Consider the following 18,472-nt stretch of genomic DNA (forward strand, 5'->3'; position numbering starts at 1 on the left):
TTAATTTTTTTATTTATAAAAAATATTATAGATATAAATTAAAAAAATATATTCATATATTATTTTTTTAAAAATATAATTAAATTATTAGTGATGGAATTATTTTTGATAAAATATTGGTCATCAAAAATATTTTAATATAATAATTTAATTTTTTAATAAATAAAAAATTATTAAAATTTTACATATAATTAATAGCGATGAAAAATTATTCATCGTAAATAATTATTAGCAATGAAAATTTTTATCAAAAATTATCTTATTTATGACGTAAGATTTTCATCACTAATATTATTTAATTTTATTTTTTTAAATTTTTTTTATTAAATTAATAGTGATGAAAAATTTTTATTGTAAAAAATATTTTTTGCGACGAAAATTTTTTGTCGCTAAAAATTTTAAAAATTTTATTTTAAAAAATATTTTAATTAAATTAATAACGATGAAAAAATTTTCTTCACTATTAATATTTTATTTTTTAGCGATGTTATAATTCATCGCAAATACTTTTTTTATGATTTAATTTTTTTGATGAAAATATTTTAATGATGAAAATTATTCATCGTAAATATCGTTTATTAGCGATGAAATATTTTTTTCATCGCAAATATTATCAATGATGCGATTAATTATGACGAATAATTAGCGATAAATATTTCATCGCTAATAACCTATTTTATTGTAGTGAGTATTGATGTTCTTCTGGTGACTAATGAGGTATCTACTTTTTTCTACAGTAGATTTTAAATTCTGTATGTTCGCATCACGTTTGTTGCAGAGAAGAGCTGTTTGATTTTCTAGAGAATAGTGAGGATACTATTCATTTGTCAGATGGATCGAGCTATGCGATCAAGGACATCGGGATGGTCAGTTTACAAACACATGATGGAGCAGTGAGAAAAAGTTGAGTAAGATCTGATATATATCCAATTTTAAGAATAATCTAATTTCACTAAACAGATTAGATTCAAGCAGCTACAGGTGGAGAGCTGAGGATGGAATCTTGAAGGTCATACATGACAGTAGGATTGTGATGAAAAGAAAAAGGTATGGAGGACATTATCTCTTAACAAAGAGCTCAACGCAAGGTAGAGCTTTAAGAGCTAGTGGGAGCTTAGAGCAAGGTAGAGCTCCAGATATAGATAGATTGGGTATGAGATGGGAGATTCAGAAGAATGACAAATGACGTTGCAGGATAAAGTTCGTACTGCCACAGGAGGCTACTCCGAGCAGGTTACTCCGAGCAGGTCTCAATCAGATAGGTCATAACATGTGATGGAAATGAGATTGAGTAACCTAGCTCGACTCCCATATTTATCCATTCATGAACAGCCAGGTATTTGTCCCAGGACATGAGGGCGAGATTATACAGAAGCTCTCAAAGTTATGTGAATGCCGAATATCGAGTCAAAGTGGAGATTGTTGAATTTTTGACGTCTCGATTTCGATCCACTATAGCGAAGCTCAGACGCGGAGAAGCCCACGGATGCAGGCCCAAGACGGACAAGACCGATAGATGAAAAGGCCTATAGCGTGTAGCCCACGGAAACCCAGGCCTGCTACAGCACGCGTGGCCCAAGCGTGTGCAAGCGCGCTCACACGCAATCCATGATGCGGTCCACCATAGACCACGGGAGGAGATGTGGTCCACACGCTCCCTGTGGACCACCATGGTCCAAATGCATTTTCACACGGCTCACGTGCATGCGCAACATGCGGCAAGCATGAAGAGGCCATGGTTCACGCAAGGAACGGTCCATGCACGGTCCAGAGGTGTTTTTGTACGATCTGAGTGTCAGGAGAGATTGCAGGTGCGATTGGATAGCCATGGGAGTTTACAGTGGTTTCTTGAGTCTTGATATAAATCTGATTTTGATCCAAAATAGTTTTGAGGCCCTATGAAAAGGGATACACGGGCTGAGAGAAAGATGTAGCGGCTATGGAGCACAGACAGCTGCAAGAGAGTCCTTCTTGAGGTTCTTTGAAAGTATTGTAAGGGGTGAGTACTTCTTGTTGAAAGAGAGAAATTTATGAAAGTTGAGAATGTGTAATCTCCTTTAATATTTATTTTCTTTCATAGTGAAGCTTGCATATCCCGTAAAAATAGGCCTTGGGCTGATCCACGTATTTGATTGTGTCGTACTTTTATCTTTTTTTTTTGTTGCGGTATCAATATCGTCATCTGTGTTAGCGATTTTGGACGGGGGATCCGTATTCCGCACTTATGAGGGGTCCTTCCCAACACTACTTTATATCATTAGATGGATATAAATAAATTAATTGCATATTTTATGATTCCATATATGTTGACCAATAGATATCTTCTACTTAATGTGGGTTTGATATTGATCATTGAATTAGGAGGGATGTGGTTTATTCTTATCGTTGTATCTTCATTTTCCAAAGATGTGAATTGGCTTGGCAGCTGAGCTATGAATTCTCCAGCACAAACATGCAATGCCTAGCTCATGCTCATATTTCCAATATGTAGAAAGAGGTTTTAGCCCAAGAGTTAAGATAATTTTATATCAAAATTTTAGAATTGCGTAGCTTCAATGGCTCTTACGGTGATTGAGCGTGGGCGCCAGCTTCATATCCCTGTCAATGAATAAGATATTCCAAAAGTAGTTTGTATGCAGCATCCACCCCCGTATTTGATCTCAGTAACTAACGCGATAGTGCACAAGAAAAAAAAAAAACATATCTGACAGGTTTTGTTAAATGAGGTTTGCATACAACCCAAATGTGAATCGATAATCTTATTGCTGCCCAACATCATGCATATAATTTCATATCATTATTGAGACAATGGCAATTTTTTTTGACACAATATATATCTGACCATTTTATCCACAATGCGACTACTTTTGAAACTCTTTCAGACTATCAGAGTCACAATCAAGTCCATTATTCTACAGGGACAGACTACTTTTGAGATATATAAGCGCAAACTCCATTGAATGTAGTTTTTTCTTGTCCTAGCAATAATTGGATGATAAACATTGCATCTGATAGAGTTTTTTTTTTTTTTTGAAAATTATCCTTTAAAGTGTGTTAGGGCCTTGTTGAATAATTCACTCTTTCTCATCCCACTCCCATTTATTTAGGCAAAATCATCCCCACCCATATAGATATCTTCACGAGCTCCCTTTTCTCCAAACATGACCGATTCCCTTCGTACTTGCAAAAGGTCCAGAGTTCCTGAGAAGCACAATTTGCTCAAGCTTCCCCTCGTATGTTGGGTGGATGTCTGGTAAGGACACCACCTCCCAAGATCCTTTCAGTACCACACGATGCAGCAGAAAGAAAGAAGAAACAAAACAAAAGGAAAAACAATCAAAATACGTGGATCAGCCACAAAAGGACTCGCCTCCACGGGGCATGCAAACTTCACTATGAAAAGAAAATTTTACAAGAGGAGACCTCACCCTCAACCCTTGTACACCCAATTCTCTCTCACATGAAGTTCCCCTCACAAAAGCTCTCTCTCTCTTGGAGACCCCCTGAACCCCTGAAGAGCCTGGCGACTGCTGTCCAGGAGCCTCCTGCTCCTTCTCTCACAGCGCCTCACGCCTCTCTCTCTCCTCTGGTTCGTACGGCGGCGAGAAAACCCGAGCACTCACTTCTCTGTTTCACGCACAACCCTTTTAAAGGGTTAATCAGAATTTAAACCTTAATTAGAGAAGGATTAGGAGTCCTAAACAAAGCCAAAAAACCCCTGGACCGTCGGATCAAGACCGGAAGCCACCTGAGCCGTTGGATCACACTCCGGTCCACGGAATAGTGCCGTGGACTGCGAGAAACGCGTGGGAAACGCCCATGCGGTCCACAGGCCGCGTTGTGGACCATCCGATCCACGGTGGACCGGGGCAAGGGGCCAGCAGGCCTGGGTCGCGCGTCCCGCGCGGGCCTGGGCCTGGGTCGCGCGTCCCGCGCAGGCCTGGGTCCCGCATCCCGCCTGGGCCTGGGTCCCGCATCCCACGCGGGCCTGGGACGTGCATCCCGCGCGCCGCCGCCTGCGGCCGCGCCGCTGCTGCCCGCCGCCGGTGGCCGGCGGTCCCCCGCCACCTCGATTCTCGTGCCAACTTCAAAAGCTCGTATCTCCTCCATCTGAGCTCCGTTTCAGGTCATCTTGGTCTCGTTGGACTCCGTTTTTCGCCGCGAACCTCGCTGTGGGCTCAATGTGGGCTGAATCTCGAGGCATCAAATCCTAACAATCTCCACCTCGACTCGATATTCGGCCTCCTCCAAACTCCGAGAGCTTCTGGATCTCCTCGCCCCTATGCCCTGGGGCAATCGCCTGCTGATCATGGATGGGCAAACATGGGAGTCGAGCTAGGCTGCTCGATCCCATCTTCGTCGTATGCTGTGCTCCTCCTGACCTGAGACCTGCTCGGGGCATCATCCTGCCACAATAGGAATCTTACCTTGCGACGTCGTCTCTCGTCCTCCCGAGTCTCCTGTCTCGTGCCCGATCCACCTCCTGGAGCTCCACCTCGCTCTGGGCTCCACCTGGCTCCCGATGCTCCACCTCGCACTGGGCTCCCTGCCAGGTAATAATGTCCTCTGCTCCCCTTCTTCCCCTCCAGCACAATCCTATCGCCGCGTAGCACCCTCAGGATTCCTCCACCAGCTACCATCCTGTAGCCTCTCGAATCCAGTCTGCTAAGTGAGATAAGATTCCGCCTGAAATCGGGTATGTATCGGACCTCCCCCAATCTCCTCGCTGCACCGTCATGTGTCCTCCAGTTGACCGTCCCAATGCCTCTGATCGCACAGCTCGATCCATCCGGCAGATATACAGTGCCCTCACTGTTCTCCAGGGAGTCAAACTGCTCCTCTCTGCAACACACATGATAGGGGCATGCAGAATCTAATATCCACTGCTGGGAAGAAGTAGATACCTCATCAGATATCTCCAGGACATCTCCATCTGAATCGCTGTCGGCCGTCGCTACAGCAGCCACCGTCCGATTTTTCAGTTGAGGGCAATCTCTGGCTAGATGCCCCAACTCTTCACACCGGTAACACCTAGTTTTGCTCAAGTCCCTCCTGGACTTAGACCGCCCTCGTTGCAATCTCCTGTCGCTCCGTCTACCGCCTCCTGTACCTCCAGAAGCCACCAAAGCTGAGCTATCACCACCTGAGCTCGAAGCTGGGTTCTCCCTCCTGAGAACCTCGTTCTGGAGTATCGCCGCGGTGACCTCGTCCATCTTGATAGTGCTCTTCCCCACTAGAAGAGCAGTCACCAAGGACTCGTACGAAGAAGGAAGCGACGCCAGCAAAACCAGCGCCCTGGTCTTCTCCTCAACGTTCTCGCCAACGCTGAGAAGGTCGGTGAGGATCTTCTGGAAGTGGCTCAGATGCTCCTGCACGCTCTGTCCCTCAGTCATCCGCAGTTGGTAAAACTGCCTCCAGAGGAAAAGTGTGTTGGTGAGAGACTTCGCCATGTACAACTCCTCGAGCTTCGACCACAGCACCGTCGGGGAAGTCTCGCTCAGCACATGGATCACCACCTCATCCGCCAGGTACATACGGATGGTACTCACCGCCTGCATCTGTAGCCGTTTTCAATCCCGCACCTCCATGGTGGTCGGCTTCTCATCGTATAAGAGAGCATCGATCAACCCCTGTTGGATGAGCACGTCCTTCACCCTTGCCTGCCACAAGGAGAAATTGCTCTTACCATCAAACTTGTTGATCTCCATCTTGATTGTTCCTGTTTTCTCCATCTTCAGTCTTGCTCACCACCACTGCAATCTGCGTCCCTGCTCTGATTCCACTTGTTGGGTGGATGTCTGGCCAGGACACCACCTCCCAAGATCCTTTCAGTACCACGCGATGCAGCAGGAAGAAAGAAGAAACAAAACAAAAGGAAAAACAATCAAAATACGTGGATCAGCCACAAAAGGACTCGCCTCCACGGGGCATGCAAACTTCACTATGAAAAGAAAATTTTACAAGAGGAGACCTCACCCTCAACCCTTGTACACCCAATTCTCTCTCACATGAAGTTCCCCTCACAAAAGCTCTCTCTCTCTTGGAGACCCCCTGAACCCCTGAAGAGCCTGGCGACCGCTGTCCAGGAGCCTCCTGCTCCTTCTCTCACAGCGCCTCACGCCTCTCTCTCTCCTCTGGTTCGTACGGCGGCTAGAAAACCCGAGCACTCACTTCTCTGTTTCACGCACAGCCCTTTTAAAGGGTTAATCGGACTTTAAACCTTGATTAGAGAAGGATTAGGAGTCCTAAACAAAGCCAAAAAACCCCCTGGACCGTCGGATCAAGACCGGAAGCCACCTGGACCGTTGGATCGCGCTCCGGTCCACGGAATAGTGCCGTGGACCGCGAGAAATGCGTGGGAAACACCCACGCGGTCCACAGGCCGCGTCGTGGACCACCCGATCCACGGTGGACCGGGGCAAGGGGCCAGCAGGCCTGGGTCCCGCGTCCCGCGTGGGCCTAGGTCCCGCGTCCCACGCGGGCCTGGGACGCGCGTCCCGCGCGCCGCCGCCTGCGGCCGTGCCGCTGCCTCTCGCCGCCGGTGGCCGGCGGTCCCCCACCGCCTCGATTCTCGTGCCGACTTCAAAAGCTCGTATCTCTTCCATCCGAACTCCGTTTCAGGTGATCTTGGTCTCGTTGGACTCCGTTTTTCGCCGCGAACCTCGCTGTGGGCTCAATGTGGGCTGAATCTCGAGGCGTCAAATCCTAACATCGTAGATACAATTGCAAATCTTAGGGATCATTTTTCTTATCATAACTAACCTTCCTGCACTTTGGTGGCTATTAGAAGTATTGTGTAAGTTGGGTTGATGTCCATCTTGCCGGTCTAATTATCTCGATCCAGACCCTCCCGAATCATGATTGCTTGGAGGGTCCAGGTCCAGTCTAGTGTCGGAGTGGAACTCAAATCATTAAACTATATTTCATCGAGCCAAACTCAATTCAGCACCATATAGATCTAATCATCAAATTGGGTTTAATCTTCTGAGATCAATAATTTAACCCAATTAAAATCAAAGCCCATCGTTTACTTCATGAGAAATTATTGCATGCATCAGGTGCAAGTGAACCATGAAAAATCCTGGAGCACATGCACGGTGGAGAGCGCGCAATCCAGAGTCGGTGAAATAAAGGGTTCGCGTGGCGTGTTATCCACCGTGGGATTTGCGCGGTCCAATTGCACCTGGTGCATGCAAGCAACGGCTATGTCCGGTGCGTAAAAAAGTGAGTTTTAGGGCAAAGGCCTCCATCGTCAGAGACGGCATCGCAAGCAGTGGACGAGCAAATTTGTTTGACTTTCGTAAAATCTGTACGTTCTCCTTCCTTCACTCTTTTCAAATTTTTACCGTAGATTTGATGTTATAGACAAGCTTTCTTAATGAGTAGAATATGGCGGATTCTATTTTCATTTTTTAATGCATGGGCCAAAGAGGGAAAATGGTAAAATATAAGTCCTAGTTTCTGCTAGGTTTCACGTTTTTCCCATTTTTCTGTCGATGTTCTGGAGTGCTTACTTCTGTTTCCTTTCTGTGAAATTTTTTTTTTTTCGAATATTATGCGTGTCGAATTGATACGTTGCATCTCGTGTATGATTTCTTTTCGTGATGACCTATATTTTAGATTTTGGCAAAAAATTCCAAATGTTTTTTTTTTAATCAATTTCAGATAATGCCATAAGGAGTTGAAAAGGTAAATAATAAATGTCATATTTGGATGATATGTACAAGCCTGCTACAACCTTCTAAATAAATAAATAAATATTTGGACGATATGGAGTCAATGGAAAAGCAAGGCAATAGAAGGAAATATCTTAGGAATTTTCAGCATGTGATTGTTCCAATTTGTATGGGCAATGATTATTAACTACAGTCATAACCATGACAAATGATTTATTATAACATTTAGTAATCTTTATATATTTCATTTAAGGGTCATCTGAAATCCGTCTAATGTATTTCACAAAGTTTAAATTGATAAATCAGTGCTAGTCGTGACCAATAAAGAAATTATTTTTGCATACGAAACTACATTGCTAAATGGAAAGAAAACTAACAATTACTACTCGGTGAATATGATGCCAAAATAATTGTGAATGCCATTTCTTTAGTTTTAGATACATCCCGCTGCTTATCTTAGAAAATATGTCTTTAATGAAGTCAGGCCTCTTTCATCCCAAAAATAGGACAATATAATGGAAACCAGTATGCAGTTATCTAGATTTACCAAACAAGCAGGAAAGCTGAAACATCAAAATTTAAAACTGTACAACATTGTTTTATATTTATGCATGTTTATTGAGACATGCAGCTTTTTGGTAACCAAAACACCTCTTGCTTATGCAAGTATGTGTTATTTGTAATGTATATATTTTACTTGGAAATAGATATTGCAAGAATTGTACAGTGGTTCTACTACTTAGGATGTTTGGCTTTGTGCATTCAAACAACTAATTGCTGGAGGTGGTCATCATTCTCTAGAGGTCTCCTCCTGCAATCACAGTATCCATATTAAAGTAATTCTTTAGATAAAATGGCAGATATCTTTTGTTCATAGTCACCTTTATGTGTATCTGCATGCTAGGTGATGGATAAAGGCACAGATCTCAGGGCATATGTGTGGCCCACTACCAAAACCCAGGAAGTTCAATGTTTTCAAGGGTTTCTGGCTTTCTGCACTCAGACATCATAAGCCATCTGCAAGCAACATGACAAAAGGAAAAAAAAAAGAATTTTGCAGTTGGTCATGAATTCGCATTAAATCTTGATGGATCAAAACTTTTCAGGATCTTTGAAAACCTTTGGATCATGGTGGAATAGGAACACATCCAAATTAGCTGGCCAGCCTTGCTTAATTCTGTACCCTACCATATCAAAATAAACTAGCATTAGCCCCAAACACACTTATAGAATTGGTGAAGCTTAAGTTGAAGTCTGTGGATCCACACCATCAATTTAGAAGTCCTGAGCTTCTTTCCTAGAAAACCAGGGTAAGACTGTTGCCTTCCGAAGAGTTCCATTAATAACCTGAGCCTTGCAGCAGAGTCTTGACACCTGCATTTTTGCTGATGGTTATGTTGTAATTGTATAGTATAGACTGCTGACTTTGTTGGTATAGGGCATATTATTGACTTCATACCTGGTAAGGTTCCATGCTTTGTTACTCCTTCCTTGAATAACCCTGTGCTTTTCCTGCCAAAAAAAAAGAAAAAAGATACTTGTATCAGCAATTTTATGTTAATATTATTAATATTCAAAAATAACTGAGTTTGTTACTCTGAGAATTTGCAAAACAGTAGGGTTTTCTCCTATGAATTTGATGAGCCATATAAGAGCTGCAGTTGTAGCATCATGACCTTCAACAAGAAGTGTCAAGATATTGTCTTTCATCTGCAAACCTGTAAGTTTATCATCCTTATCTTGTTCTGCTATCTACTTGTAACATCTTTTGAGGAGAGACTATAAAAAAACATCATGGATAGCCTTTCCATCCTTATTATGGATGTTGTTGCATCCAACATGGAGTACATTCTGTTCCAAGCTCGTTCCAGTCAAAAGCTGTTGTTAAAAGCTAATTTGTTTGAAATAGTGGTCAGGAATGTTAGGTATCTTGCTGCTTACTAGTCATATATGACTATTTTCACATGTAATCTCAAAATGCTGCTGAGATGCTGTCTTAAATATGACATTGCCATTTTGTTATTTTTCTGAAATTTCGGGTAACATCTCACTGTGCCATGCCATTATTTATTCTTTTCCTTGATTAATAAAACAATTGAACCTGGGACCACCAACCATGTTAAACCCCATAGAAAGGCTATTTTGGCTACATTTTGATCAGTGAAGCACCTCTTATGGTTCCAGAACATTAGTATGTTCAATCATAACTGATTGGCCATGCATAATAAGGCTATTTGGCAGAAGGTGCATACATTTGATTGTTTTTGGGTAGTACCTTAAAACTGCAATGGAATGTAAATCCTGGATTTCTAAGTGGCAAGTGAATGCATCATCCAAAGTTATATGCCATTAATGAGGTCTGGAAACTTAAAAAAGGTTAACCTTGTGCAATGTATCTCTGCACACCATGCATGTCTCCTCAAGGACAAAAACTGTTCCAGCTTATCCATCCAATATCTCTATGGTCAGTTATTGATGAATTGGAAGCGTTCGTTAAGGGCATCAAGTGAAAGTGGATCAGCAATCAGTCTCCTTAATTTTTCCCGTTCTTCTCCATATGTTTGTAGTAAGGTTGTGAGCCCCAAAACTTGCTTCCCTGTACATATATATATATAATGCCAACCTCACTACTACATCTTTTCTGGACAAAAGTATCTTGCTTGCTTCTCTCCCAATCACGAAGACAGTGAATCTTCCAAGATACTCGTTTTGGACACCTTATCATACCTGGTTTCAGGCCACAACCAGAGAAGTAAAAAAAATAAAAAATAAAGAAACAAAAAAAAAAAACAATGAAATGTGAATAAATATGTTATTAGAAGTGATGGAGATCTTCTTAGCAAGTACTGACCTACGGTGTCTCTTTTTTATGAAACTATTACTGTTAGGCGGGCTTGAAAACTCTGATGCAAAGATGAAGCTCTGTCCTATTAGTGGCCAACCTAAGTGACCTGGTATTTTTCTCATTTGACTTCTGTTTAACAATGACTGTAGCCACATTAGACCTGTGAGTATAAGCACAAAGAGGAACATCAGGATCTGTAAGTTGTCTAGCTCATTATCCTTTTTTTTTTTTCATTTTTGAAGTAGTCCAGCTCCATTACTGTATCCTCCATCATGCAGATTCTGCTACTACACTTAGGTATACTGAAGCACTGAAAATCTATAATTTCTTCCAGCATCTTAGTTACTTTGTTTCCTTTGCCTTTTGATGACTCAATTTCGTCCTTTCTGCCATCCGTTTTTAGATAAGCAAAAGGTGTGCCTGCAATTTGACCCTGTGATATATTGCATTTCCTGAACTGAATGAAATGTTGATGGGCCATGCAATTATGCAAATCAAATATGATGGTCTTTTTACTTACAATATTGTTAAGTTGTTTCTTTTTAACTTAGTATCTAAAATGTGTGTGAATAAATGTTTTCACTTTGTTCATTTGGTTAGAGAAATGGGTGTATCATCTCTAATGTCGTGGAACCTATCTTTTATTATGAAACATTTGCTTCAAAAGTTATCCAAGGTGATAGAAAGCAAATGGCAGTGGAAAACATTGCCTCTTGGAAATGATCTTTTTGCAAGTGCAGAAAAAAGAAACAGCCTTTGTTTTTCCTATGGTTATGATCATATATGTAGTTTCTTTTTTCGTCTTTTTTTTTTTTTGCTGCAGAGGAATGATCAAATGCATAATTTCTGAATACAACCCATCTTCATCTCATCTGCTGCCAATGTTATTTTAGTGCTGGTCAGCTTTTCGAGATGTCAGCAACGCAGTTAGAATAGGAATTCAGGACTACAGTTGCAACTAAATGATGTACCAAACCTGGATGAGAGTAGAATAACAGTTGAATTTTTCATTAAGCTCAAGTAGACTGCTATGGATAACACGTGCTGCTTTTGTGGTGCATGAGGTCCAGGCACGATTGCATGACTTAGCTGTAACCTGACTATGGTCAATCTGGTCAGACCAGAAGATTTAGCAATATATAGATGGATTTCTTTTATTTTTTTGGTGGAAGTGTAACAATATATAGATGCGGTTGCAAAATATTTAGTAGATTAAAAATGAACATAAGTGCGCTTTCTTTTGAGGTTTTTCTTTTATTTTATTTTCTTTTTTCTTCTTCTTGTCTTCCCCCAACTTTTGGCATCCCAATTAGAGTGTCATTCGTCATTATCTAGTAAAGAGTAGAAATCCAGATATTTCTTTTCAGTTCTCCTTCCTGATTTATGGCCAAGGGCTGCAAGCTGTTGCAGTACCTGCATCATTATATCATTGAGTTTAATTCAGCACGGTTTAACATTTAGAGTTACAAATACAAGTTGCATGCTTAGTTCATAATGTCGCTATCTCTTGTATCTACTCTATATCTTATTGCTTTTTTGAGCTGCAGATGGCAATTTTTGGTTAGTCCATGTGAGAACAGGAGCATGTGTCCCATCCAAGCCAAATCTGAGAGTCATGTTAACAGCACAGGTAGTGTTGTTTTTATTTAGTTAAAATGGATATAGAATAAGAGAAGCATCTAGATGCAAAGACAATCTCTCGCATGTTATATCGACTTGGCATAGACAACTAAAATGTCCTGCCTTATATACCTGTTAATTAAGACCAAGTTAATATGAGAAACGCACATATAAAATGTGTTTATTTTAGATAGGATCTCTGCTGCTAATGTCCACATTTCAGAGTATATGAATTGTTTATTACTATTGGAGCACTTGCCTTGCCTTTTGTTTTATAAAATGTATAAAAAGAAGTGAACCTAAATTGACTGCAACCCAATAAGCTAACATCTGTTCTTGTGCCAGCTTAATTCGTATGTGCTGCAAAGGGCCTACCCAATTCCATAATTTAAATTTGATAGTTCAAGGAGAAGCCAGTATATAATCTCACTCACTGTCAATATCTTTCTTAAAAATGGATTGCATTCTGTGTTCTAGGGAAACAAGTTATGAGCTTCATATGAATGGTGATATTGCAAAAATCTCTAATGGAGATCATTTATTTTGAGCACCAAACCCATTTTATATCCAAAATATGCCACTTTTTTCTATATATGGTTGTAAGAGATGTGAACAGAAAATCCTAGAAAGGTAACTTTAAGAGATGCAAGAGCACTCTGTCAGAATTAGAATTTTTAGAAGTTTAAGAAATACATATAATTATGAGTGTTTTTCTAGAGTCAATAACTCTGCTTCAGTCAGAAGCTAAAAAACATTTCTCAATCATTGGGGACCAGAAGTTTGCTATATTAAAATGCAGTGGGTTATGTGGTCATGTTAAATAATTCCAATTGTGATGATGCAATAGGTTAAGGAAATTTTAATGAGTATTTCACATGCATGTAAAGATACACTCTAACTTTGTATTGAGTGAAAGATTGTGCAAATTTTATGCCCCTTTTTTTGTACCTAACTATATCTTCTGTTGATACGTTCTGGCTTTAAAGCCATCCTTTTGTTTTTCACATTCTTCTTCAATTTTTCAATGATTTCCTAAACTTATAACCTTGCCCTCCTACTCCTTTGTCGGGTCATGGTGTTCCGGCCATGTTGGTATGGTACGCACCCCTGTATCTATTTTGGTTTTTGAATATTTGAAATACCACAGTATGGTACAGTATGATGCACCCTTGTTAAGTCTTGTTACAGGGAGTATCATACGATGGTTGTTGGTAGATTTTCTAACTGCCATCATATTTAGGTTTTAGTGCTTAAAGAGTTAGCATATGGTTGACCTAAGTCATTGGTTGGCTTTGGGCTGGACTGGATCCATGGACAATAACTCTTAATTCCCTGACTATCCATTGGTTTTGGATTTGATGTTTGAGACTTGAGCATAGCCTGGCCGAGTCCATATTAGACAAAAATATTGGATAGCTTGATAAGAAGCCCATCCATTTGTGGCCCAGAGCACAAGAAATTTTGTTAAGCTGTTACTTGACCAATAGATTATAGAAGTCCTGCTTCTTTTGTTTTCCCATTTCTTTTTCTTCACTGGGTTTCTTATATAACTCGTGTCATTGAGCTATAGAGTTTTGCCTGTAATTCAACTATAACGGCTGACAACGACCATTATAGGAGCCATTATTTCATTCCACAAAAAATTAATTAAAGCTGGACTAGTCAAACAATGGATGTTATTCTATCACAACAGCCAATCAGGGAGCATTTGGAAGCTATTCTATTGTTCTGATATTGTTAATAAAGGAGTTAGCAACCAGCGTGTGTTACAATAGTTTGTTTTTTTTATTCTGGTTGGCAGAAAGACTGGTGAATCACTAGTCAAATCAAAGAAATGGACATGATAAATCCATATATATGTATGGAATTTATTCTTGTTGACCATGTTTAATGGTCGGTCATATGGTTCATGGTTACCTAACCATGCACTCAGAACGAGCCAAGGGAAAGGTCTAATGGTGGGTTTGTATCTTAATAGATCTGCACCAGAACCTGTTGCACTGAATATGCTTTCCAGATATCTTTTTTGGTGATCATATGAAACTATTTTAAAGCTTTTTTTCAATCCAAAAGATGACCAAATGGCTGTACCTAATTTGACCGGGTGTTATTAATATTGCTGGTGTAGTTGATCTTAGAGCTCAGCAATTTCATCAGAACCCAAAACCAAAGGAGGAAACTAAAATAAAAAAAGAAGTCAGCAAAGAAACAATAGAGCTTGGTGTCAGCTTCATGGCATCTTCTTTGGATGATTTCATCGATAAGTCACTTGATATAGATTTTAACCTTTCTGTCGTTATTTAATATCATGTACTCACTCCCCAACTTTTGAGAAGTTCAGAAGTTTTTCAACGGAAGGCCATGTCATTTTCCAATAGGCTGGAGGCAACCCAGGCTCCGTCCCTTTGCTCTCAAAGCTCACCAAACCGCGTGGATTCTTAATCAGTTTCAAAGCTTACAGAGTCTAACTTCCCCAACTATGTTAGAAGATTCCTAATTAGAGATCATATAGGCAGGCTTATCTATGCAGCTGGTATTTCTAGATATGGCAATTTATTCCATCCCATTGGGTACTCCAAAAACCGACCAGGAATAGATTAATGTTGGACTCCGAACCCAATCTAGATACATATTTGTTTTTCAATAAATTTCCTCTCTAGCGCAAAAGAAAGAACAAAATTGATTTTGTAATTTTATCTGACCTGTCTTGTTTAACTCTAATCGTCCCATCCGGCTTTGAGACTCTATTCATCTTATCTTGCCTTGCCTTGCCTTAAGGCAAATATGGAATGGTTATAGATAATGATCTATCTGACCCATATCTGGTCTATTGCCATCACGAGGTTTTTTTCTTCAATATGCCTGACATTGAATTGAGAGCTGTATCGGAGGGCTTATGCCCTGCTGTTATCTGGTTCAAAGTTTCACAAATTTGGGTGGAGGGAGACTCAAATCAATTGGGTTAATGGTTATACTTAATGCTCCCAGTTTCAATCTCTTGTTGAAAGATACCTGGCAGTTCGGAAAAACTCTGCTACCATTCAAAGCCATACCTATCTTTAGATAGGAATCAACCGGCGGCGAATCAAGGCTCAGATGGTGAGGTTTATTGTGATGCAGAAGCTAACCTGCCCCTGTTTTGATTTTGGCCGTTGATGCCTACGGGACCCCTTTTCCTCTTCTGTATTTTTCTTTCCCTAAGGTCCTGCCTCCCTTGTATACCCCAAAAGCTATATAAAAAAATATAAATAAAATAAGTAAAGTCAATAAAATAAATCACTAACGGGCCGGACCACCCCTCGGAAGCTTAGCAATTCAGGTATATTGCTCAACACTCATTCAAGGAATGAATTTATTCGAAAGCTTATTGATTCAGATGGTGAGACATCGAGACTAGTAATAACTTTGATTAATTTTTATAACTCAACAATCAATATCTTATGCTTCGATAACCAGTGTCTTAATACACACCTGACCAACAAAGTGGAACTTTTAATACACGATAGACGAAAGCAAACACAAAGATATGAAATACAACAGTAGTTTTCAAATAAAAAATAGAGCCAATCTCATGACTTTAAACGCCTTTCCTGCTATCATTTTCTAATATAGGTGGTATAACCATTCATAAGTGCCACTGGTCCCCCTTAGTTAACCTTCCTGCAATTCTTCCTAATCTGACCACTGCTTCCTGTGAGGGGGGTAATATCTCCCATGTTGATCATGCCGGTGACAAAGTCAGAGTTGAACGTGCTAGGGTTATTGCTGTAAGTCATAACTTGGGAGTCGGTGGATCCACCATTGAACAGCTCTTGGTCTGAGTGGAGGAGGCCCTTCTTGTTGATGAGATTCTTATAATAATCGTTGTCGAAGCATGTCGGAGTCTGGAGATCTAGAGGTGCCAAGTTGTTGTCACCGGAGCCGGAGGTGCTCGGGCAATTCATCTGCCTTGTCTTGGCAAAGGAACTATCTATATCGGTGTCATTGTATATGTGGGCTCTAAAGTTGAGGCACCGTGCTTGCCCAATGGTGTGGCCACCTGCAGAAATATAATTAGGATTCTTAAGAAACTAGAATATGATTAAGATATGTACATGGTCATTAACCATGAGATTAACTTACCAGTCTTGGAATTAAGTTAATTTGACTGTTTTTTTTATTGGATAAGTTAATTTGATCATTGTATTGCTTATTTTGTCCATAGCACAATGTAGGACCACTAATACTTGCATAATTTATTATTAAGGTAGCAGGTAATTACATACGACCTGGATATCAACTTCATGCTGCTACCCGTTTAAATTGATGTTGTACCTTCTTATGTGGAGCATGTCTCCTTTTTTTTTTGAATGGACGTGGAGCGTGTCTCTTCTTTTTCAATTACATGTCACGTTTTAGAGATGTCATTGATGCAGATGGTGTCAGTTCATATGAGACATTTGTGTGATGCTGGTAGCTGACACGTAACCTACACACTATTACTTCAAGTAAAAGTTTTAGAATTCCACATGGTCAGGATATGCTAGAACGGTAACAAGTCATTAGAAGATAGATGGTCATCAAATAAAATGATCCACAAGCATGTAATGATTGTTCATCTTTTGATAGCGACCCTTAAGAGATGTATAGTACTCTACGGTGTGGTCCATACAGAGTAGAGGATCGTAGTTAGCCGGTATTATACTCTCCAATAAACAATTGGAAAAGTAATATAGGGGACATATATCTTGCCAAAATGGAAAAGAATAGAAGAAAAGTCAATTAATCACATACGGCAACAAATGTTGGTAGGTTATGAACTTTAAATTAGAAACATTTTTTCATGTCTCTTTCTCCTACGACACAAAGTCAAGGTGATCGCCCCACTCATTCCTTAATTGGGGAGGGAAACTCTGGGGGAGAGAACATTGTGCTACAGCCAACCATATTGATTAAAATGCATAACAATACGTTTGCATTATTTAATCTTGTAATGTGTGAATGACTTTGATGATTTGGTTTTCATACCAGAGAGAGCAACCATGTCCTTTGTGGAAAGACCCTGAGCTGCAAATTTAGAGATGAGATTGCTGAGGCTGGAGTTAGGAGGAGGGATGTTGTTGTTAGCTCCAGAAAAGCTTGCTGTCGTTGAATCCCTCCTCCCCAACTTCACATCCCAGTTTGGTCCTCCAAGCTGCAAGACAAGCTCTCTTATTTAGTTAATCAAAAGACTATGTTAATGAACAAGACCAAAAGAACAGTGGATGGATCGGCACTCACAATGACCACCGAGTCCCTCGAAGTGATGGCCAAGATATCAGCGCACGAAACAACACCGGGGCAAACCTTCTCCACTGCGGCCTTTATATTGTCCACCACGTCGAAACCCCTCACCGAGTTGTTATTTGGTACTGCAGTCTTCTCCCCCATGAAAGTGGGTGTGTCATCCAATAGTATGGATCCATCGCAACCCTATAACAAAGGTGTAACATACTTGGTATAAAGTTCTAAAAGAGCTTACTCAAAAAGTTAAGGCATTGGAAACCCAAAAAAAAAGGAAAGCAGGCTAAGTGATACATATTAGGAAGGGTGAGATGACTACTTGGACAAAGCAATCATGGAAGAAGAGGCGAAGAAGAGAGGCACCCATGCGCTGCTCCTTCGCTATTGCAGCCTGAACGACGGGTTTCACAGCGCTGAAGACTTGGGGACAAGATGATGCATAGAAGTTAGTGGAGAGCTGGGCTGAGGTGCTCCCAAGGAGGAGAAGAACGAGTGCTAGAGGAGCCAAGGTTAATGTGGAGGAGAAAGCCATTGGAAGGATAGGAGCGTGCTAGGCTTGAGGAAGGCCATGCCAAGTACTAGGCCCATTATATAGAAGTGTGAGGGTGTGGGGCTTGATTGGATCTTGGCAGGATCATTAACTTGATGTCCAACTTACCTAATCCCTCAAGACTTGTTTGCATGCACTCACTGGGTAGTAGATATGGAATCAACGTAGAACAACATAGATGGTCGGCTGTTGGCCTTGAAAGGGTCCATCATCAACTGGAGTTAGGCTTCTGGGGGTGGAACTGTCAACGGGAGCGTCGGCTCGGATGAAGCCTATTTGCTTTTCTTGTGGTGGAGAGGTCTCTTCTGATAGGTGGCCAAAAGTAGTGTTGGACCATCTCCAGATGGTGGTTTTTGTGGTGTTGAAGAATATCTAATACTTTTATTAATTAGAACACGCTTAAGTAACTCAAAAAATCACTTAATTGGTTGGTGTAGTGCCATTGGTCCCTTGTGCGATTGATGCAATGAGTGACCATTTTGAGTAGTTTTTTTTTTTGAGTTATCGTAGGATTGCTCT

General features: G+C 40.8%; 1 protein-coding gene and 1 long non-coding RNA gene across 3 annotated transcripts; one reads left to right on the top strand and one right to left on the bottom strand.

Annotated features, from left to right (window-relative positions):
- The first annotated feature begins 6,997 nt into the window (after positions 1-6,997).
- Positions 6,998-12,384, top strand: LOC114914208 (uncharacterized). Of its 2 annotated transcripts, none has more exons than XR_012141651.1 (2): positions 6,998-7,309; positions 8,581-12,384. It is a non-coding gene; the product is annotated as an uncharacterized lncRNA (long non-coding RNA). The 2 variants fall into 2 exon arrangements; XR_012141652.1 differs by having other exon boundaries at positions 9,296-12,384.
- A 3,151-nt stretch (positions 12,385-15,535) lies between these two features.
- LOC105045942 (peroxidase 4) lies at positions 15,536-17,981 on the bottom strand. Its single transcript, XM_010924389.2, has 4 exons — positions 17,723-17,981; positions 17,401-17,592; positions 17,149-17,314; positions 15,536-16,180 (listed from the first exon to the last, which is right to left on the bottom strand). The coding sequence occupies exons 1-4, from the start codon at positions 17,933-17,935 to the stop codon at positions 15,789-15,791; spliced, it is 963 nt and encodes a 320-aa protein (XP_010922691.1). The 5' UTR covers positions 17,936-17,981; the 3' UTR covers positions 15,536-15,788.
- Positions 17,982-18,472: the final 491 nt, after the last annotated feature.

The sequence above is a fragment of the Elaeis guineensis genome, chromosome 5, assembly GCF_000442705.2.
Source record: "Elaeis guineensis isolate ETL-2024a chromosome 5, EG11, whole genome shotgun sequence".
Taxonomy (NCBI): domain Eukaryota; kingdom Viridiplantae; phylum Streptophyta; class Magnoliopsida; order Arecales; family Arecaceae; genus Elaeis; species Elaeis guineensis.